The sequence below is a fragment of the Anopheles merus genome, chromosome 3L (genome assembly GCF_017562075.2).
Source record: "Anopheles merus strain MAF chromosome 3L, AmerM5.1, whole genome shotgun sequence".
NCBI lineage: Eukaryota > Metazoa > Arthropoda > Insecta > Diptera > Culicidae > Anopheles > Anopheles merus.
The window spans coordinates 28807336-28827356 of NC_054085.1; the positions used below are offsets into that span (position 1 = coordinate 28807336).

Genomic DNA, 20021 nt, shown 5'->3' on the forward strand with positions numbered 1-20021 from the left:
AACCGGGCGGGGGACAACGCAACCGAGCGAACAAGCGAGTTGGCGCATTCGTTACGTTTGACTTTTACACTGGAAGTATAAATTCATGTTGACTTTGAAATGAGTAAAAACGCAAAGCAATGCATGCTAAAAACCATAGTGGTGTACTCATACACACACACACGCCCTGTGCCACCATGTTACTAAGACATGGTACAATATTCGTTCCGTGGTGGGCTTTTGTGTTCGCGTTAGTTACGCGGTGGCAGGAAATTGTTAACGCCTGGTCGTTTCGTTTTCCGTCGGTCATAAAACTGCACACAGGACTTGCAGGTCAGTTGCCTGGGGCGCTTGGCGTGTTGGTGGGTTGGTAAAACAAAGCAAAAGCTAACGCCAAATTAAACAAGCACAATAACGCAGCCCACCTTATCCTAACGAGAATGCCGCTGTCTGCGGCTCGGTTAGCGATCGATCGATCGAGATCTGGTGTGGATATGTTTTCCTTATTGTCGATCGTTACGTGCACAGGTGTGTGTGGTTTTGGTGTTAAAGGGATTGAAGAAAAAGAGAAAAAAACACACCACCAACAGAACATACTTTACACTTACTACATACAACGCCCGGGAGTGGCCAAAGTGTTTGCTTGTTATCGCATCGACAGATTTCATCAGCCTCTTTGGCCACGGCCGGGTGGTGGGGTTCATGTAAGCGAACATATTTATAAACAGACTATTTATGTTTCCGTCTGTCTGGCTGGCTGATAGGCAAAGGCAAATGAAAAATTGCACCCAACAACGGGCCAGTCCGCCTCAGGTGCACGAATCCCGCAGCAGCACCACTGGCCACTGGTTCGCGATTCAGTGAACTGATTTTAATTGATGTTTCTTTTTTAATCGAACCGTACCGGGCACGGTGATGATGTGCGGAATATGATATGAAGAGGCGTTACGACCGTCCAGCGGGACGAAAGCATTATTGTGCAACAGGAAATCTAGCGGAGAAGCCTGCCACCCGTTCTTCTGCGCTCGTGTTGCTAATTTTGTAGGCGTTTGTTGTTTTATTTATTTTCTATGCAGTCTTTTTGCGCGCTCCATAAAAGTAGCCAAGAGTGTCTTTTGCTGTGCACGTAATAGTAAATCGATCGATGATTGGAAGGAAATGAGATTCAATTAGCTGATTCGAAACCATTCAGTACAATGTTTAGTGTGTGCTGGTGGGGTTTGCATGAAAATCAGTTATTGGTCATAGTTAGCTGGGCGGGTCTCGGACACAGGAAATGGTGTACATTTGTTATCCGTGTTAGCAGACGGCGTGAAGAGAACGGAAAAGCAACAAATGTATGTGGGAAAAGTATGAGAAGTATCGAACGAGCATTTACGAAATATTTTATTGAACTATGATTTGTTTACTATGGAATCAGGAATTGGTTTAAACTGTTAATTTACGAGAAATTGGTTCAAATTCAAAGCTGTCTGGACCATATATGAAGATTTTTGCAACTGTTCATTCAGTAGGAATTATTAGCTCCACAATTGACAAGCACAGCTGCATTGTTTCTATTTCCCAAAGGATCCTTTTTGTTTATCGCGATATATCGTACCTCAAATTCTTAATAAAATTATATTTCCTCCAAGCTTTAGGATAACTTCAACTACATCAATTTAGTAGATTGTGCAGGAGATGTTATCTCGTGCTTTATTTAGACAGCTAAAGCTTTCTTCTGAACTGAATTCTGTTTAATGAATACAATAAAGCGTCACTGGCCAGACGAAGTCCATGACGACCAAAGTCACTATAAATCTGTTGATAGACAGGAATAGATGTAAGCCTATCTGATACGTGCCATAAGATTGATATCGCAGAATCACAGAATTGATCAGACCCAACAAAGTCTGAAGATTCTTCTGATTATATATTTGTGTTCTATATCAACTTATATAGTTGGTCTTTGCTCTCCATTTCAATTACAATATTAGTTATCAGTATGGCGATGTGAATGAAGTAAATCAATCATTCTCATTCGATAATTAATATGTCCAACAAAATATGCAAGCATCACTTATCATCGCATTTGTCGAGAAAACATTCCAATCACTGAAGTTGGCACTATTTTTCCAACGATGTTTGTTATTAATTTATAATTAATATATTTTTGATAAAGAAAAATAATAGAATAATTCACTGATGTGAAGATATGTTAGATCAAAGTTTGTATCAGGATATATCTTTGTATCATCCATTTCACATTTCTTCTGTAATTCATACAGTTTTAATTACCTTGATATATTTGAAACAACAGATATACAATCACAAATTTACATACGTACACACACACTGATCTTTCCACTAGACAACGTTTGCTACACGCAACACCAGAACAAAGAATATTCTTCAGCTCAAAAGACAAACTTCGCAAAACCGCCACCCACAGGAAGAATTGGCCCATGAGCGGCAAGAACCGAGTTTCGCATCTGGACTACCCGAGACCAGCACCCGATCAACTAAGTCGCCGACCTTCCCCCGCCTCGATCAGAATATGTGTTGTTGTTATTGGTCCGGGAGGTTCGCTGCCCGACTGCTGCCCGAGGTTCTATCCTCTCAAATGTCAACCACATTTTTGCGTGCCGACTATAGCATCCCTCGGGACGGGTTCTGTATTTCTGGAAACCGTCAGATCCTCTCTTGCGGCATCTCGGGCACCGGGTCCAGAAGGGAAGAAGCAAAGTGAAAGGTTTATTTTCTGACTCTTTCGCTTCCTTCGCTATTTATCTCTTTCTCTGTCGCTTGTGCTCTGTAAGACGCGACGTGCAAGAATGACGCAGCAAGAAAAGTCGCTTAAACTTACGCAAGCCCGAAAGCAAGTCGGTTCATTTGTATACGATGGCCCCTACAACACTCACCGAAAGAGGGAGATGTACGCGCGGGCGCGCGCATCTATCGGACGGTTGTCATGGTGTCTCTCCCTTGCCTCCTGGCGTCATCTTACCGCCACCCGTCCCGTTTAACATCCAAATGTGTGGCGCTGATTTGTGCTTGATTTAGGTTTCATAAAACGATGATAAAAGATGGGCACGATCGAAGGAAGGAATTGGACATTGGTGCTGCTCTCCGGCGTAGGAGATGAAGCCACCAACTGGCCGAAAAAAAAGAAACCCCGATCGTGAGCTGGTAATAACTTACGTAACACGTGGCATCACTAGGTATCATCGGGACTGAGGGAGGCATTAGCCCTCCCTCCCCTCTTGAAGGCGATCGTCGTCAGTAGGGCTCACTCTTCCGAATGGAGAGCTCGTATTTCATCCTGCCTCGAAACGGCAACTCGGTCAGTGGTGGTGTCTGGCCGGCACGGTCCTCTAAGTCCGTCCTAAATCGTGTGCGCTGGCTCTTCTGCTTCTTCTTGGGGCCAGTGTATCTCGCCGGCCTGCCCGGGTCACGCATGCCGAACTCGGTCGGTGCCCGGGGAATAGGGGAAAACTGGAGTTTGTGCACTCGATTGCATAAATCTCATCCCAAACCTCTCAGCCCCGAACGTTCAGCACCGCCTCGTAAACCCCCTACCCGTGGTGCGTTTACATGACTATTGGAGCATGACGGTCGGGAGCGGAATTGAATTTGGAATTCAGCAAACGGAAAAGGTCAGCCAGAGCGGCATCGGTGTGTGTGTGTGGCGGCAACGAACCCGCACCGTGTCTCCCGCATCCGGTGATGCCTCCCAATCCCGCCCAAAGTGGTAAGTACGGGTGCGAATTTCGCTTGCGCAAGCGTCCCGAACGCGTCAATCTGTCCGGCTCCGGGTTGGTAAGATTCAATTAGTCGCAGCAGACTGGGGCCGCACCGCACTATTGGAGCACGTCGTCCTCTGTACATCGGATATCGATCCGCCTAGCCGCCAACCATCATAATCGTGCGCAAAGAAAGCGCAAAAACTGCCGCCCTCCAATTCCAATTCGTTGGCGGACATGCTGGCTGTTTTTGCATGCGCGATTAATTCCAGCTCGAACAGCTTTAACAGAGGGGGCGCCAACGTGCAGGAAATAATCATCCTTTGGCAAGGCACGGCTGCAATCATTGACATTTATATTAACGCCCCGTGCGCGCGCACGGTACCAGCAGGAGTTGGAAGAATCCAACACCGCTCTATATAACAAACTCGCCGAAAAGGTCAGCGAACCGCATCAAAAATCCTCCGTGCAAGGAAGGAAGGAAGGAAACAGGGAAAATTACCAGACACAGATCAGCCTCTTGGCGTCTTGGCAAATGAACCTCACGCTGCCTCGCGTCACTGCTGAGGAGCATCAGTTGTATACACACTGTTTTTTTATTTAATCTCTTTCGACCCGCTCCAGCCACACAAAGAGAGTCCAGTGGACTCTTGAGCAGTGGTTTGCCGATGGTTAAGTTATCCTCCACACTGGCTAACTAACTGAGATGCTTTCCAAGAGTGTGCGAAACCGGTTCAATAGCACCCGCCTCAAGCAGCAGCTACACAACAACCGGTCATTTGCCTGGGGAGAAACCTAGAACCCACGGGTCGAACAAGATCCGACGATCCCGGATGTGGGCAGATTCTGGTGCGCTGGCACTCTGGTCACTTAGCTTAACGTCCAGGATTTGTGCCCAGCGTTTTGATTTGTTGTTCCTTTTCCTTTTACGCTAATCACAACATTGCCCGGTCGTCTCAAGCTATGCAAATGTCAATTCGTCCCTGTTTGACATTCATTTAGTTGATTAAATACAGTTGGCTGCGTAGCGAAAGGCCAACGGAGCGCATCTGTGTGGAGTAGCAATAGGTTGAGGAAAGAGCACTTCACAGATGAACCAAATCGGTCAGTGCAATGAACCTTGACATCTGAACCTTGACGCAGAAGATCCCAAGTTATGGGACGATATTGTGTGGTACAGGAACAGGCACTTCAATATTCTGAGTTCTGAGATATCATGATTTGTACTAGGAATAACTGAAGATAATCAAGTTGTTTGTATATTTCTGAAGATTCTTGTGTACTTCTGATATCATCTTTCGGGATGTCTTAAACTTCCAGATATCCAATGTTCTAAGAATGATCCTACATAACTGCTGAAATATCCTTAACAATACAAAGACCACTTGCATGGAAGTGCTGGAAACGGAAGTGTTGCCTTAAACAATTAACAAATTATGCCCTGCAAAAGCACTACCGCTCATAATTGAATAATGAGAGCTACAGAAAGGATACTTTCGCACGAACGAGCATCGTTCCAGGTGCTATTTAAAATAATCATTATTTCCACCGCGACTTGCTTTATGCAAATCAGCTGCAGAACCAAGAACGGCATCCAGCAATTCTGGATTATTGCTTCAAGGTTTCGGCACTCGGTCAGCCTGAAAGGTTAACATCTTCCCGACGCAGACGAATGCACACGCGAGACGGCAAGGGAAAAAGGTGTATTATCTGTAATCTGGTTTTAGGCACTGCCGCCGACCCGACCGCCTTCCGTCTGAAAATCGCATAAAACTAAACCGGCACGATACACCACTAATGAATACCAATCGCTCCAGTTTGTGGGCTGTTGATCTTTCCGCACCGAAGCAAAAAGGTTACCACCATGTGACCGTTTTCTACATCTGATCCCATTTAAATGTGTTTCTTTTGCAACACGTTTAAAAAAAAAACAGCGTTAAGATGATTCGCTTCTTCTGTTGCTACTAAGAACTAGGACCCGGGTCGCTTACCTTTTTGCATAAGTTGGCCATGAAGGGGCGCACACGGCACACAGGGGGGGGCGCGCTCAGCAAATCGTCTCGCTTTCCTCACGTCGGACGGATCTCGACGGACGCGGTTGGTGCTGCGGCTGGTCGGTTCCGCTCCCGCTGGCGGGGACTCCCGCAGGCTTTCGTGCAAACGAGCTCCTCGTCGTTCCCTTCCCTCCTCACCTCACTTCCGGCTGCTGTACGCGGTGGCTTTATTCCGATCGAACACTCGACCATTTGCCTGTTTCATGGTCGTCCTCGTTGTCTACTACCTCTACCACCGCTGCCACTGCACCACCTTCGATGTTGGCACTACGGTCTACGGGACACACTATATTTCACGGATAGGCGCACGCGCGCACACACACACACATACACCCGCGAAGTGGCTCTCTCGGGCGATCGATACGACTTGCACGACACCACGATGGGTGGCGACGACGACGATGCTGGAATTTGTGTTACGCAAAATTCACTCAAAAATTATGGAGGACTTTTTCCTCTCCACGCACACACGCACACATACACTCACTATCTCACTCACGGACGTGTGTTTTGGCGTACTTTTTTTTTCGGGAAGGTATTATTGATCACGCGTGCATTGCTGGCCCGATCATGTAACACAACGCGCCTGTCGTCGGTGTAGATCTCACTCGATTGCTGCGCTGCGACAGGCAAAAACAAAACAAAAAATCACACAACAATTCTTTTAAACTGGCTGTGCATTGCTGGAAAATGCTGAAATAAAACCAAAAAAAACACACACACACACACACAGACACATTATTTTCACTTTCCGTAAGTAATTTGAGAGTTATTTTTCACCCCCCGATTGGGGAAGGGGAAAAACAACCACGACGGGGTTCTTTTATGGTGATTAACCTGACTATTCAGTGCCACTCCAGTTTCACTTTCATTCTCTTCTTCTTTCACATTTTCTCCAACTTCTTCGCTCGTGTTGTTGTTTTTTTTGTGGTTCATTTTTTGTCTCGTGTGTTTGTTACCTCCTTCGAGTTAAGATATGCCAGTTTAATGTGTTGCTTTTCTTCGCCCGTTCACTGTTCTTTCTTTCGTCTTTTAGTGCTCTTTCGCATGTTCTTTTCACTTTCGATGCGATAAAACTGCTGCTGCTGCTGCTGCTGCATACGAGCTGCTTGATATTGTTTTCTTTCTTTTACTTTATGTTCTCGTTTCTTTTTGATTGAAAAGGCAGACACAAATGTGTGCAGTTTTTTTTTTTCATTTTTGTTAATGTAATTTTCTTCCACCTTCGATTTTAGTGGGTTAGTGGATCGATCGGGGTTGCTGCAGGGGCGAATCAGCTAACAGGTCACACCACCAGCCAGCAACACACAGTGCGAATGACGCACCACTGCAACGCGGCTCGTACGTGCGCGTACATTACCCGTGCGCGAGTCGGGGTAGTTACGAGAGGGTTGTTTCGTACGACGGTGGAGCGGCTGGCCATCGATCGCCGCTACCCCATAATGTCGGTAGACACATTTTGATAACGACGCGACGCACGTGTGTGCCGACGCGGTAATGTGTGCCACTAGGTGCCGAGCGAACGATTACCGTTGCGGACATTTGAATTTATGCTGGAATACAGATAAAAAGGCCTTGCACGGGGCCAGAAATGGGTCGAGGTCAGAAAACTCTCTGCTGCTCCGCAGGATGTTGGTGGAACAGATTGAAAAGAAGAAAAAAAAAACACACACAGATTCATGGGTGCATGATAAAATCAGAGTGTTTACGTGGAAATGTACGCACGATTAAATTTACATAATTGCAGCTATAAAACGGCAATGATTTATGGTTTCTGGTTACAGCTAATTTCGTGTTCTTGGTGGGATGCTTAAAAGTAGTGTAAAATTGATTTCTCTGTTGTAAATGTTAGGTTTGCAGAAAGCAGGGTGGTCCGATGAACATGGGGGACACCCTTCACCAAGATTCGATCTATCTTTATCTTTCGCCATCTCTTTGCTCGTTTTTTCAATGAAATTTTAATCAACATTTTGGGAATACATTTCACTGTTTAAAAAATCAACTATTCGTTTGTATGTTGTATTCCCATTGTACAGATAAGTCATTCAAACAACCAATTTGATATTGGAAGTAAGTTCATCACTGAGCAATCAGAATTATTAGTATCCTAATGAAGACAAATTCTAACAAATGTATTAGTAAAACCAAAAAAAAAAATACAATTTCATCAATACTTATTCTAGGTTTGTTCAGTAATACTCTCTAAAACACTGGTGCAACTTTGACTCTTAAATGCTATTTTGATACAAAGCGCGTTATTCGCTACTAGATTTGTTTACTGGTTTGTACTACTTCATTTTCCCGATAAACTTGATATAGCTTGATCATCTTTTGAGCTTTGTGTAAATTATGAGGTGTAACAAACTTCTGGATATTAAGAGATGTTCCTTCAGATTTAGTTTATAAAGGTGATGGTGTTTATGATTTTAAGAGTTTACCAAACAAGAATAGTAAGAAATACGAAACGCTATTTGCGTTGATTTCAATTAGAAAACAGTCATTTTTTTCGTTTGGCAATGTGTGAGGTAATAAAAAGTATTATAAAACAATGTGCAATTGAAATAACCAGGTTTACATAATACATTAATGTGGGCCAACTAATGTACTAACAATACAAAATCCTAGATGATTAAGCTTTCGTGGAAGACATCGTAAATCCTGCAGGATACAATGTTTGTATACAAATTACATTTACAAAGACCGAAGATTAAAGGCTATGTCAAAGCAAAAGACCACCAAAAAAGCAGTATATATCAAAACAATTTTTAAAAAATCATTCACCATCATGCAATAACGAAGTCAGTTGAATCTGATGTAGTGTAGAAATGGTGGCAAACATTTCTGCAACAACAACTTCAACTTGGCCCCCACAAATGCACCCCCGAAACAGACAGTGCTCATCGATCGCATGCAAATGACAACCGCTAAACCACACACTGGACCGAGTGCTCATCATCAATTCCAAACAACCGTTTCGGCTGGTTAGGAAGAGCATACAAAGCAGTGGAAGTGGAAGGCAGTGGGACAATGGGGGATGAAGGCAACGCAGCCAGTCTCATAAGGCACACTTGCTCGAGGGGCAACTCCGCCACCTGTCTGTCTGTCTGTATGTGTTTACCGCCTCAGTGTGTGTATACCGAGAGATAATTGCACCCTTTCGGTACTAACCGCCGCCACAAAGCGCCACAACCTCCGGCATCGGTTTGGTTGGTGATTCAATTTAACCGTTAATTGCTTTGACATTAATACCTTGTTCCAGTCCCGCGAAGGGGGGACGCCAAGAATGTGTTCTACCGGCCCGTGTGCACTACTTGCCTGGTACGACGATGTGTGCCGGTGCGATGTTTTTTTAAGGTCAGCCGAAGCACTGCGCGTGAGCCGATCGAAAAACGATCGATCGTTCGTCACCGTGCGAGCGGTGACAGCTCGCGGGTGACATAAGAGCGAATGCAAATGCGAAAGATTGTGGGAGGCGGCGAAAGACACAGGTCGGAATTATAACGGTTTTTGCTGTCACCGATTGCGTAAGTGTGCCTGCTGCTAGCGGTAGGCCCTGGGGAACGTTTTATTTCCTTCTCTCCGCATTACAAACTAACACTTTCCTGTTTGGTAGTAGGTTTTGTTTTGTCACGAGAACCTGCCGAAAATCGTACGCACGGCGGCGCCGCAGTGTGTCGGTGCAGTTTGGAGGTCGAGACCTCGAGATCCCGTGGTATGCGGAAATTACGAAAACCACCCGGACCCATGTAATCAATCAATGCACAACGGTGACGGTGGCATGATCGCAAAAAAAAAAAACCAGACCCGAAGATGCCACCGATTATGATGATGAGGGAGTGATGGTGTGTGCGTGTGTGAGTGTTGACCAGTTTTGCTTGCCTTGGTTTGGAATGGTAATTTATGCCCTGGTGCCTTGTCGGAGGCTTTGGTTTTGTAGTCATTCCGGATCTACAGCGGGGGCAATGTTAATAGGCGGTTGAGTGCATGAAGGTAGACGGAGCTGCTGGCTCTGTGTGACTCTCTAGTGTGTATCAAGTGCTGTTTTTCTCAAACATGCTCAGTTACGGATCAAGTGCACTCCGATCCGTACCCGTTCAAGGGTATGTGGCGTTTGAAGTGATAGATCTATTGACGCATCCAGATCATCCGCAAGCCTTGATTTGCTGTGCAAGGTTTGCTGACAGGAGGGATGGTTTTCTGGTATGGTTTGGTAAGAAGTTCAAGAAGATCCATAACAATTGTATCTCAAGAAGCAATCAATAGGAAGTGTCAATATTACTTGAGAGTTGGAACATTGACATTTGGGAATGTGTCAATTAGAAAAAAATATTGAATAGCAAGGTGACTATAAATGTCTGAATCTACATATTCTGATCTACAATCGAGAAGTGAATTCAACCAGGAGAGCTAATGAAGAAGATCTTCTTAATTACCTATTTGCTCTAATACTGCGTTGACCTTTTGCCACTAATGAGTTTCCCCAGCAAGGCAGGCATTGATAAAAATTTGAAGTTTAACATGCCACTTGCCATGGCAACAACAGCACACCCCGCTTCACCATAAAATGATCGAAAGGGCGATCGGAAATTCTGCGAAGGATCCAATGCCTTGGGTGGCATTCGCCGTAGAGCGCAACGTCCACACCCGCCGAAAGGGGCAGGCTTTGAACTCGCTCGAAGGTTCTGACATTTGCGCACCACAGCATCACATCGTCATTTTCGGCGCGTGCCTCCGAAAGGCCCCTGTTCCTCTCATTTCAACGTTAGTGGACCAAAGCAGAGTCACTAATCGAACCTAATGACGGCTCAATTTCCCGCTGTGTGGCAGATGCTCTCCATTGTGTTGCCGGTGGGTGTACGCAAGCGCGCGCGTGTGTGTGTATGGGGTCCTCAAAACAAAATAGACGCCCGAGTGCTCGCGGAATGTCATCCATTTCAAAAAGGAACCTGCAAAGAAAGAGGAGAAAAAAAACAACGATAAGTGATGGTGGATCTTAGTGTGACTTTGGGACAAAAAAAAAGAACGTAGCAGAAAACCCACCCCGATCCCCACATTTAAAGGTCAAAACCGTTGATGGCAAATTGCATCAATATCAATATTTGGCATATTTGGACGTCAAGGCGGAACTCGCAGGTAAGGTGCACACAATAGGTGCCTCCTTCTATGGGTTTAATGTTACGATTGGAGCTGTTTGCGCTTGACGCCAGAGACGCTGAGTCTCATCTCCCCCCTAACGCCACCCCAGGGGAGCAGCAAATGATGACGGTGACGGTGCTATTTGCAAGTGAAGAATAGGTGAAAACAACACGTCTTTGAAGGTCTCACTGTATCACACACCAAGGATCTCTGACGGCGTACCGTGCAAATGATTCTAAATGATGAAGCTACTCTGTCATAGTGAAACCGAATAGATGTCATTTGTTGATGGCCGGCATGATGATGAGACCGATGCAAAAGCTCATCTCATCTTTTTTTTTTTTTTGCTGTTGTTGCAATATCAACCACAATAAAGAACACCTTCGGTTGTTGCATACATTTGCGCGCGCCCATGTGTTCTTCCTGCAAAGCCACAGAGCCGATGATGATTTCCTTGTTCAACTACTCTCCCACTAGGGGGGAGTGGATGGCAAACATGTTATCGCGGAGAGGGTGGCTTTTTGTGGCTGCACCTTTCAGTAGTCCTACTGCACGTACACAAAGTCACCGGGCAACAACAGTGGTCACCGCGCACAACCTCCTGAAGCAAAGTAGTTTCGCCCCAGGGGAGGATAGTTGTTTTGCTTTTATCAATTTGAAAGGTTCGTCCAGCGACGACTCGAGCTCGTGCGGTGCTGGTGGTGGTACCTGTGCCCGTGCTGACAGAGACGAATGGTGTGGCACCGAAGCTGTGGAGATGGCGCACTGCCGCCACACACTGTCCAGCGATAATAGTTTTCTAATGACGCTGAAGGCTGGGTACCACCGTGGCGGTGTGGCCATGGGTTGCTACACAGGCTTGATGTCACAAGAAGACATCCAGGCACAAGAAGACGCTGTGGCGCTTTGTTCTATTTATGGTAATGTGTTGGGCAAACAAAGGTTCTTTCTTTCTGCAGAAAAAAAAAATAAGACGAATGTTTGTGTGCTCCCGGTTGGACAGACCCCTGAAAAGAATGAATGTACACAACGTTTTGACACCTTTTGGTGTGAGCGGGCGAGTGTGTCACAACAGGCTCAACAAATCATACGCCACTCGATGAATTGGGCAGATAATTATCATAATTAAACTAAAAGGTCTTTCACACAAACACAACGGCTTCTTCTACCCGCTGATCGCGATCCTTCCAGAGAAACGATCATCACCAAACAGTCATTTGTTATCGATGAACGGTGTGAAAAACGCTACCGATGAAATGTCAAATAAGAGTGCACACATGCGGACAGGCGTGATTGTGTGCGGTGGCTTCTCACACAATGGCCTCCATTTGGGTCTCGTCTTGAAGCGCGCTATCAAAGCCATTTGCTTTGCGCCAAATCGACAGAATGGCGTAATTAAACATGGCGGCGCCCAATTGAACGCTCGTTTCATCAAATGGGAGTCGTTTTTATGTCTTGTCTTCACACTGTACACGATTGCCACACACCGCAGACACGTGAAAAAGAAACAAGAGCATCCATATCAGCAAAAAGGGGAGCAACCGTACCGCCCGCCACACACATGTCTTTACACTCCCAATAGCGTGAACCTCATTTCCATGGGTATGTTGCCAAACCGAAACCACCGTGGCTGCTATCCATATCTCCTCCATACCCACCCCACCTTCCAAAAGCATTGCTCAACGACTGTGCTCTCTGTGAGCTCTCCGAAGTGAGCTGCAAACAAATGTGCGCGCGCGCGCACTTGGCTGGTAGCTTAAAATAAATCGAAACGAAACACGAGATGCCAAAGCGTATATTCGCGCAACGTGCACAATAGCCATGTGAGCAGCCGGTGCAGCAGCATCTGAGGAGTCGCCCATTATCATCATCGTCGTACTGCAGCCTCCACTGCAGCGGGCGTTTGGCAAAGTGTCATAATTTCGTTCCACATACACCTTTTTCCACCCACCCACACTCTTCTCATTTTCCTTATCGGCTTGCAATTTTCTCGAGGTTGAAGAAATGGTAAACTTCGTGACCCGAGTGCCCGCTTGCACCCCGATGGGAGAGTAGGTCAGCCTCCTTCCCCCCAAGAGAGTCGCTACCTTACTGTACGTACATATGTTTGCGCTGGCGCGTGGCGGCTTTGAATAATCGATTTGAAACCATTCCAATAATTCTTTGCCGCCATTATGATGGTGCCTGGTTCGTGTATTTTTTTTTTCACCTCCTCTAAATTCTTCCCAATTAAAAATGGGCACGCCGTGATGCAATGTTTCGAGGTGGCAGCGAGCGTGCTGATAGAGTGATTAACCGTTTTGGGAGCCTCCCCAACAAACACCAGGCGCATGATAAATAATCGACCAATAAACCGTCTTGTTGCTGCTCGACGTTGGATGCAATCTCCCGAAAGATATTGCCCGCTTGCGGGCACTGGGGTTTTGCGAGATTCCCAGGAAGGTGTCGACCGACCAACCGACCGATCGACCGGTGTGGCAAAGGGCACCCATTTAGAGAGGGTTATTTCCCACGGGCAAGCTGCAGTTGCAGTTGCAGACCACAGTTGCGGAGAAGGGAGAGCTACAGACACTTGGGCAAGACCTACAATGATCATAATTAATTCAAATCACCCACGCGCGCGCTCACGGAGCAGTTGACGCCGCACGTGATTGCCTGAGATAGTGCTGCTGCGCGGGATGGATGGATGGATGGTGGTGGATGCCCGCGGCGTTAGAATTGCCACCGTTCGCGTGAACGTCTCGCCCTGGAGCCGGGCTAGAATGGGCTACGGGCTGTAGCGTGCGATGGTGTGGTTGCAGTTGCCGTTTTTATGTTGCTGGAACGACGCCCTCTTGTGTGTGGTGTGAGCTTGCTGGAGCGCGCTTGCCAATGCGACGTTTGTGAGTTGCCTGACACTATTGCACTGTTGCACACACGAGAGGCACGGTTGGCCACCGCCTAACCTTTGTGGCAAGATCAAAATTGTCTGTGTTGCTTTTTTTGTTGTTGTTGTTGAACGAAGTGACCTCAAACATTGCACAGTAAGGGGGACGCTTTGGCAACTTAGCGAAAAGTTTGATTGTTGATATTTCATGATATCTGCTCAATCGGAGAGGTGTGCAACCACAAGAGGTAGAGGTTATTCCTGTATGTCAGTGTTTATGGACTTTAGATGTATTTTTGTGGCTTAATACGTCTTTGTTGAATATTTGAATACGTTTGAAAAACCTTAAAATTATGAATTTCCCTTACACTTTCATTTTCAAGTTGTTTCTAGGTTGTCTTGAATTCTAGGCCCTAATAGAACAACCTAGAGTTCTTCATTCTTATTGGTAAATAGGGAACTTGAATGCTTAGAGAATTGATGCCTTGGAATAGTTGACAACAATGATAATCTGCACGTGAGGTCATTTTCAGCATGCTTAGAACATCCTTTAATATCCCTTTTTTTGCGGTTAGCCAAAAAATTATAGGCCTAAGATCAGAAAAATCCTACTTATCCATCAATTATATAACAGGGATATCCCCAAAGATGCTCTTTAATATCCGAGGATGATGGAAACCGAATTAAAAGCTGGTCCAATCCAATGACCTCATGCTGATGTTTTTAGAAACCAGATAAAATAATGTTGCCGATCAAACACTATTGAATATATGAAAAATCTAGTAGCGATCTATAAAATGTACATTTCGAATGAGTGTCCATCTGGAATTGAATTTTATAGTTTTTTTAATGTCTTATAAGGCATAAACACCTGATCGTACAGTCGATGATAATTACTATCATGACACGCTCAATGACAAAGTACATTAAAAAGACGACTAATTTTAGAAACAAATCCCCATATCAAGTTGACATTCACGCCCATTCACAAGCATGCCATGACACACACACACACTGCGATATAAATACACACGCATATGCTTCAACAAGATCAACCCCAGTTCCAGCGCTGAGACTGGATCGAAAAGTAAGCGCCTTTAGATTTAGCTAATTTGTGTCACCCGCCGTGGTGAGTGAATGCCAGCTTTCCAGCCTTGGACTTTTTCTACGCTCGGAACGCGCTGACACATTTGTGCCTTCTCCTTATCGAACCGTCGAAGTGTCAGTGTGGGGTCACCGCTCGTGCCGAGGGTGTTAAGCGCACGATCGTGATCAGTTTTCGTTCTGAACCTGTATTTGCGTTACATAAACTCGCACACACGCGCACCACACGTGTGTTACAATCATTCTGGAATCGACTCCGACTTCGAGACAATCACGCCGTATCCTAACGCAGACACCACGCACCGAACACGCAACGAGTGTGCGAAAATAGAGAACCTTCACCGTGGTTCCCAGCTGACCTTTTGGCACACTGCCACGGGCAATCGCCCCTTCGCGTGAACGGTGGTCGATCGGTCAGAAGGTAGCCTCCGGGGCCTCCGTCCCAAAATATATAGATATATGTGCGACCAGCTCATCCTCATCCGAAACCGGCCAGCAGCAGCGCTGGTGGCACCGCTATTAATAGTGTCAGTACGTATTTCTCACGCTGCAGAGATGAAGGGTAGTAGCGGCAGCAGGGCAGCGCATTTTCGGCATTTGTGAGAGTATGTGGACGCGCAGTGGACGCGCGGCGACATCAACGAGCTCGCAAGCGACGAACCTCCGCTAGCGCTAGCGAGCAAACGAAATCGAAAGTATTCACTACTGGCGTACCACAGGGCAGCAGGGGGTGCGGGAGGTGGTACCCTCTCAAATGAGTGAACGCAGATGAGACGACCCTCTTCTGCGTCGGAGAGGGTTGTGGGCTCTTAGGTTCATGCTGCTTCCCCGTTTTCGTTGATGATCTTTGGCTAAATGTTAACCGGTTTTTTCCCTTCCAGCGAAGATCATCCATTGCATGGTTTGCATCCTCTCTACAACATTAACCCCCCTCCCCCCCGAGCGACCCCTCCATCACGTCGGCTAATCGAACGGCACGCGGATTCGGAGTGGGATCGCTGCTGAAGCGTCCTCTCCGCAGCAAGACGTGTAAATGACACATGCACGACAAGCAGGAAGTTGGAACCGACGTATTGGAACGCAAGCTGCCGAACGGTGTCTTGTCGCGAAGGCTAACTGCCGAGAGCGGGCTTGCGTGTGCAGCATCCTCACCCATACTGCCAAGATCGGAACCCGTTTTAAGCCGATCGAAATCGAAACCGATTTTCATGCATTTTTTGTGTGTGTTGTTTTTCGAAAAAACGATCGCTATTATTTTGCTTGGCTTGAGATGGACCAAAGACCGGTATCGTTCACCCGTTTAGTCAGCTGTTTGGTATGCGGTGGAATGTTTTTGATCGATCGAATGGAAAATATTTCTTCACACGACTTCCAACTACCTTCAACAACACGGTTCCAATGCTACGTAGCTTCTTAATCTCCCATATGTGGCATCTCTCTTGCAGAACATTGAACATTTATAGGGGGTTAAAAGGGTTGCCCCGGTTTTTGTTTCCATGTTTCAGTTGATTGTATGGTGGCCTTTTTGGTGGCCTTTCTATTTTCATACCGCATGCTTCTACACTCGCCGTTTTGTTTGCGTGTGATCGTATGGGATGCCAATTTGAAGATGTCGTTGTCTTCGTCGTCGTTGACTGTGGCTTGCCTGGCTGTGAGTGTAAGGTGCAAGCTGGAATGTTGCCGTCACCGTCGCTGCTGTCGTGCAGGCATAAGGCGATGTGCGTGTGATGTAAGACGATACCGTCTAGCCAAACAAAAATGCGTACAAGCACGGCAAGAATGCAATGCATTTCGTTTGCTTTTGATTTGAGCTGTAGCCCGTTGTGATTTATATGGTTTTTTGTTTTGTTTTTAAATATCCTTATCATGATCGTATCCATATCATATGATCGGGTATTAGGTGTGTATGATCATCGCTATATTTCATGGCATTTTGATTGATCGCAAGCCACACAATGTGTTTTGTTCAATCAGAATGTTTTGGCAAACCAAAGGCTGCTTGAGACTGTGATGAAAAGCTTGATTTTGCGATGTTTTTTTGTACTGTTATCCATCTTAAGGCTTAAGGCTGTAAGGCTGTAAGGCACGCTGAAGAATAACTAATAAATAGTAAAAATATTTGCTCCTAATTATTATAATCCTTCGCCATAAGACAACTTTAAAAACAAAACATAAATAATTTTACTTGGTATAGGTGAACTTATTTGTTTACTTAGTATAGCTCAGAAATTGAAAGAGTAAGGAACCTCATGTGAACATGTCTATGAAAATATGTAAATATGTTGTGAACATGAAAACACAAAATGTACACGATTGAGAAGTCAAACATGACAAATATTGTTGATAAGTTGTTATTCACAACCTTTAAAAGAAGCAAAACAAAGATTATTCATCTTAAAAGTAAGTAAATTAGTAATTTCAATTCTTCCTACGGGGGATCGGTTCATTCTAGGCTTGAACCCAATAGAGCATGTTGTGAAGTCGTGCGAGTTGACGGCTGTAGGACGGCTCTAACTAAACTAATTATATCATTCATTTAACCACCGAGACGAATTAAAAATATTAACTTATTAAGAAGAATAAGAGCAATACGTTTTACAAGAATCTAATATCTAAATGTTTCTTCTTGTTCCTAAACAAAAAAAAAACATAATATATGCACAGCCTTTAAATCGGCTTTTGAAGAATTGCCGCTCATTCAACGATACACACTCCACAACCTTCCAACTCCGAAGAAGAAGCTGTCCACCACTTTGATTTGCAAGCCAATATGAAGCTCTCACCCACGCATCCATCACCATTGAGCTTGGCCCGCACGGTGCGGTGTGAAGAAAAACAAACATAAAAAACAAGATAACCATTCTTCTTAATCGCGTACACCAAAGATGACGTGGGATGAGCACAATAAAAACCACCCCTCAACACAGACGACACAGCTGACCGACAATCCGTCACATAAATTTCGCCAAAACGACCACAACACGCAAGGTCGCAAGGTCCCCGAACATGCCGAACCGGCCCAGCACTGTCTATTTGCTCTAGTTCGCATGTCACCACCGAAATGTCACCGACAGAGCAACATCCCAAACGGCAAACGATGTTGCGGATTGCGCGCATGCACATTCGGGTGACGGTTTGTTAACAATCGTTCGCCAAATTGATTGCTGTGAACAGCGGCCCCCCTGGCCTCAAATCCGTTGAGATGTGGTAAAGGTACAGCCGGTCACCCCACGCGGTGGCATTTTCCGGCAGTCGTAAAGTACGCGTGCCATTTGAACCTTCCCACCCCCCTCCCCCCTTCGCGGCAGCATTGGAAGGGTGGAAGTGAAAGGAACCAACCCGACCGAGCGTGTGTGTCGTCGATGCGGCGCAGGCGCATGCAGACTAACGAGCCGAAGCCGATGCGCATGAAATGAGCCTGAGAACCCGCGTGTGCCCGCAGTGGCCGAAAATGTTGAACCGAAAAGCTCAAATTGAAACGGAAATCGAATACATCACACGCGCACTCCCCTTGGTCCCTTCCTCGGGGGTCGCACGGTATGCACAACAACAAAAAACCGTTGCGACTAAACAGATTAATCTATTCCCAGCCGTGTGGCACTCGATTATACGACCGACTAGGGTGCGGGGTGGAGGAAGCGAAAGCGAAGAAGCAATCGTCATGCATTGTCATTTCGAGCGGGGTAATTTCCACAGTTGGTCCCGCTCACATGACATGCAGCCTAAACTGTTGCTGCTTTAACCCGCGGAGCGATTAAATATTTATTACACAAACACTCACCCACAGCATGAGGCCGAAGCTAATAAGCCTTCTTCACAGCGTTGGAGAGTTTTAATCGTCCGACGGATCATTGAATCAGCAGTAAGCAGCCCGCTTGAACGTGGAACGAGGATTCGATACGAGCGCGCTCCTCCGGTGCAGGCAATTATCGTGCAATTCCCGAGGTACCGTGTGCATCAGGTAACGCATCAGCATGGCTAAGGAAGCTGGAGAGATGATTTGGTACGCCACCAGTGCACCGGCATTGAGGAGAGTTGCATTGCACCCCGAAGATGATCCATCACGGAGGCAGGCTCCATCGTTTGAAGCAAACTGGGGCCTCATAATGTGGTCACCCTTTTAGCACACTCGTCAGCTGATTAAACGGCACGGGCCTGACGGGGATGGCCGGTGGACGATTTGCAGGCTGTATCAAACTAAACGACCTCAGCTTGGGAGCCCTTTAACAAGATACCCCCGCAGTGGGAAAGGGGAGTAAACTGCAAATCCTTATGCAACCGAAGGTCAACCGGCACTCGCCCGGATGATAACCTGGCACACAACGACACACTCCTGTTCTGGTCGCGCAAGAGCCAGACAACGAAAAAGACCCTTTCACCGCGTATTCCACGGGTTGGAAACAGTTTGAGACTGAAAATGCTACTTTCACACGCCATTCCATGCCTGGAACACACACACACATACAGATCCAGGATAGGCCACGCTCCAGAGGAAAGTCTCGCTACGCCACCAAGCACTCCATCGACCCGCCACAAGGTCAGTCAGTTTTGGGGAGCATTTTTTTGTTATATTATTTGTACTTCAGAGTACTTGGGAGAGCAGCGTAGAATTCCACTGCTTTTACTCCAATATCTGAAGGCGAGCGGGCTACGGCTTTTCGGTGCCTTAGGATGAGATTGGAGTCCCTGAGAACTGGTTCTTATTCCGGTTCCAATTTTAACTCCCCAAGGGCTATGGAACGGGTGCCTTTCAACGCCCAGTTCGAAATCTGGTGAATTGCTGAAGAATGGTTTATAGAGACGACACTTTGGAACGTTTTTCCATGTCAACCAACGCTAACGCCGACGATCATTCGTAGGAGAAAACACAGCTCCTTCAGGGAATTTCTCATCAGCACTAGCTCGTTTTGAAATTGGCGCCAATGACTTTCGACCGTCTGGCCAGGTGCGGCATGTCCGGGCACCGGGTCGACCCCAGCAACTCACCACGATAGCGTCTAACGCGCATAACCTTATGCAATCTTTTCGGTTTAGGCTTCAGTTCCCAGTATCTCCCGTATGGTTGCATCGATGTCGTTACTCCCCTAGACGTCTCCCGTTCGGAAGAGTGACCCTGTTGGGTTCTTCGTCATAACTTCGACGTCTAACGGTCTCTAAAGC

The 20021-nt window shown here is 46.3% G+C and overlaps 1 protein-coding gene across 9 annotated transcripts in view; it reads right to left on the reverse strand.

The window, feature by feature from the left end:
- The window catches only part of LOC121600654 (transcription factor SPT20 homolog), an 84331-nt gene that overhangs the window by 45949 nt on the left and 18361 nt on the right, over positions 1-20021 (reverse strand). For 5 of the 9 annotated variants that reach the window (XM_041929471.1, XM_041929465.1, XM_041929472.1 and 2 more), the window contains one exon: positions 5693-6448. In XM_041929471.1, the coding sequence (XP_041785405.1) occupies positions 5693-5713 (21 nt within the window). In that variant the 5' untranslated portion in view covers positions 5714-6448. Of the gene's footprint in view, positions 1-2256; positions 2438-5692; positions 6449-9004; positions 9023-20021 lie in introns of those variants that run through there. The other 4 variants (XM_041929474.1, XM_041929473.1, XM_041929467.1 and 1 more) reach the window with 3 other exon arrangements.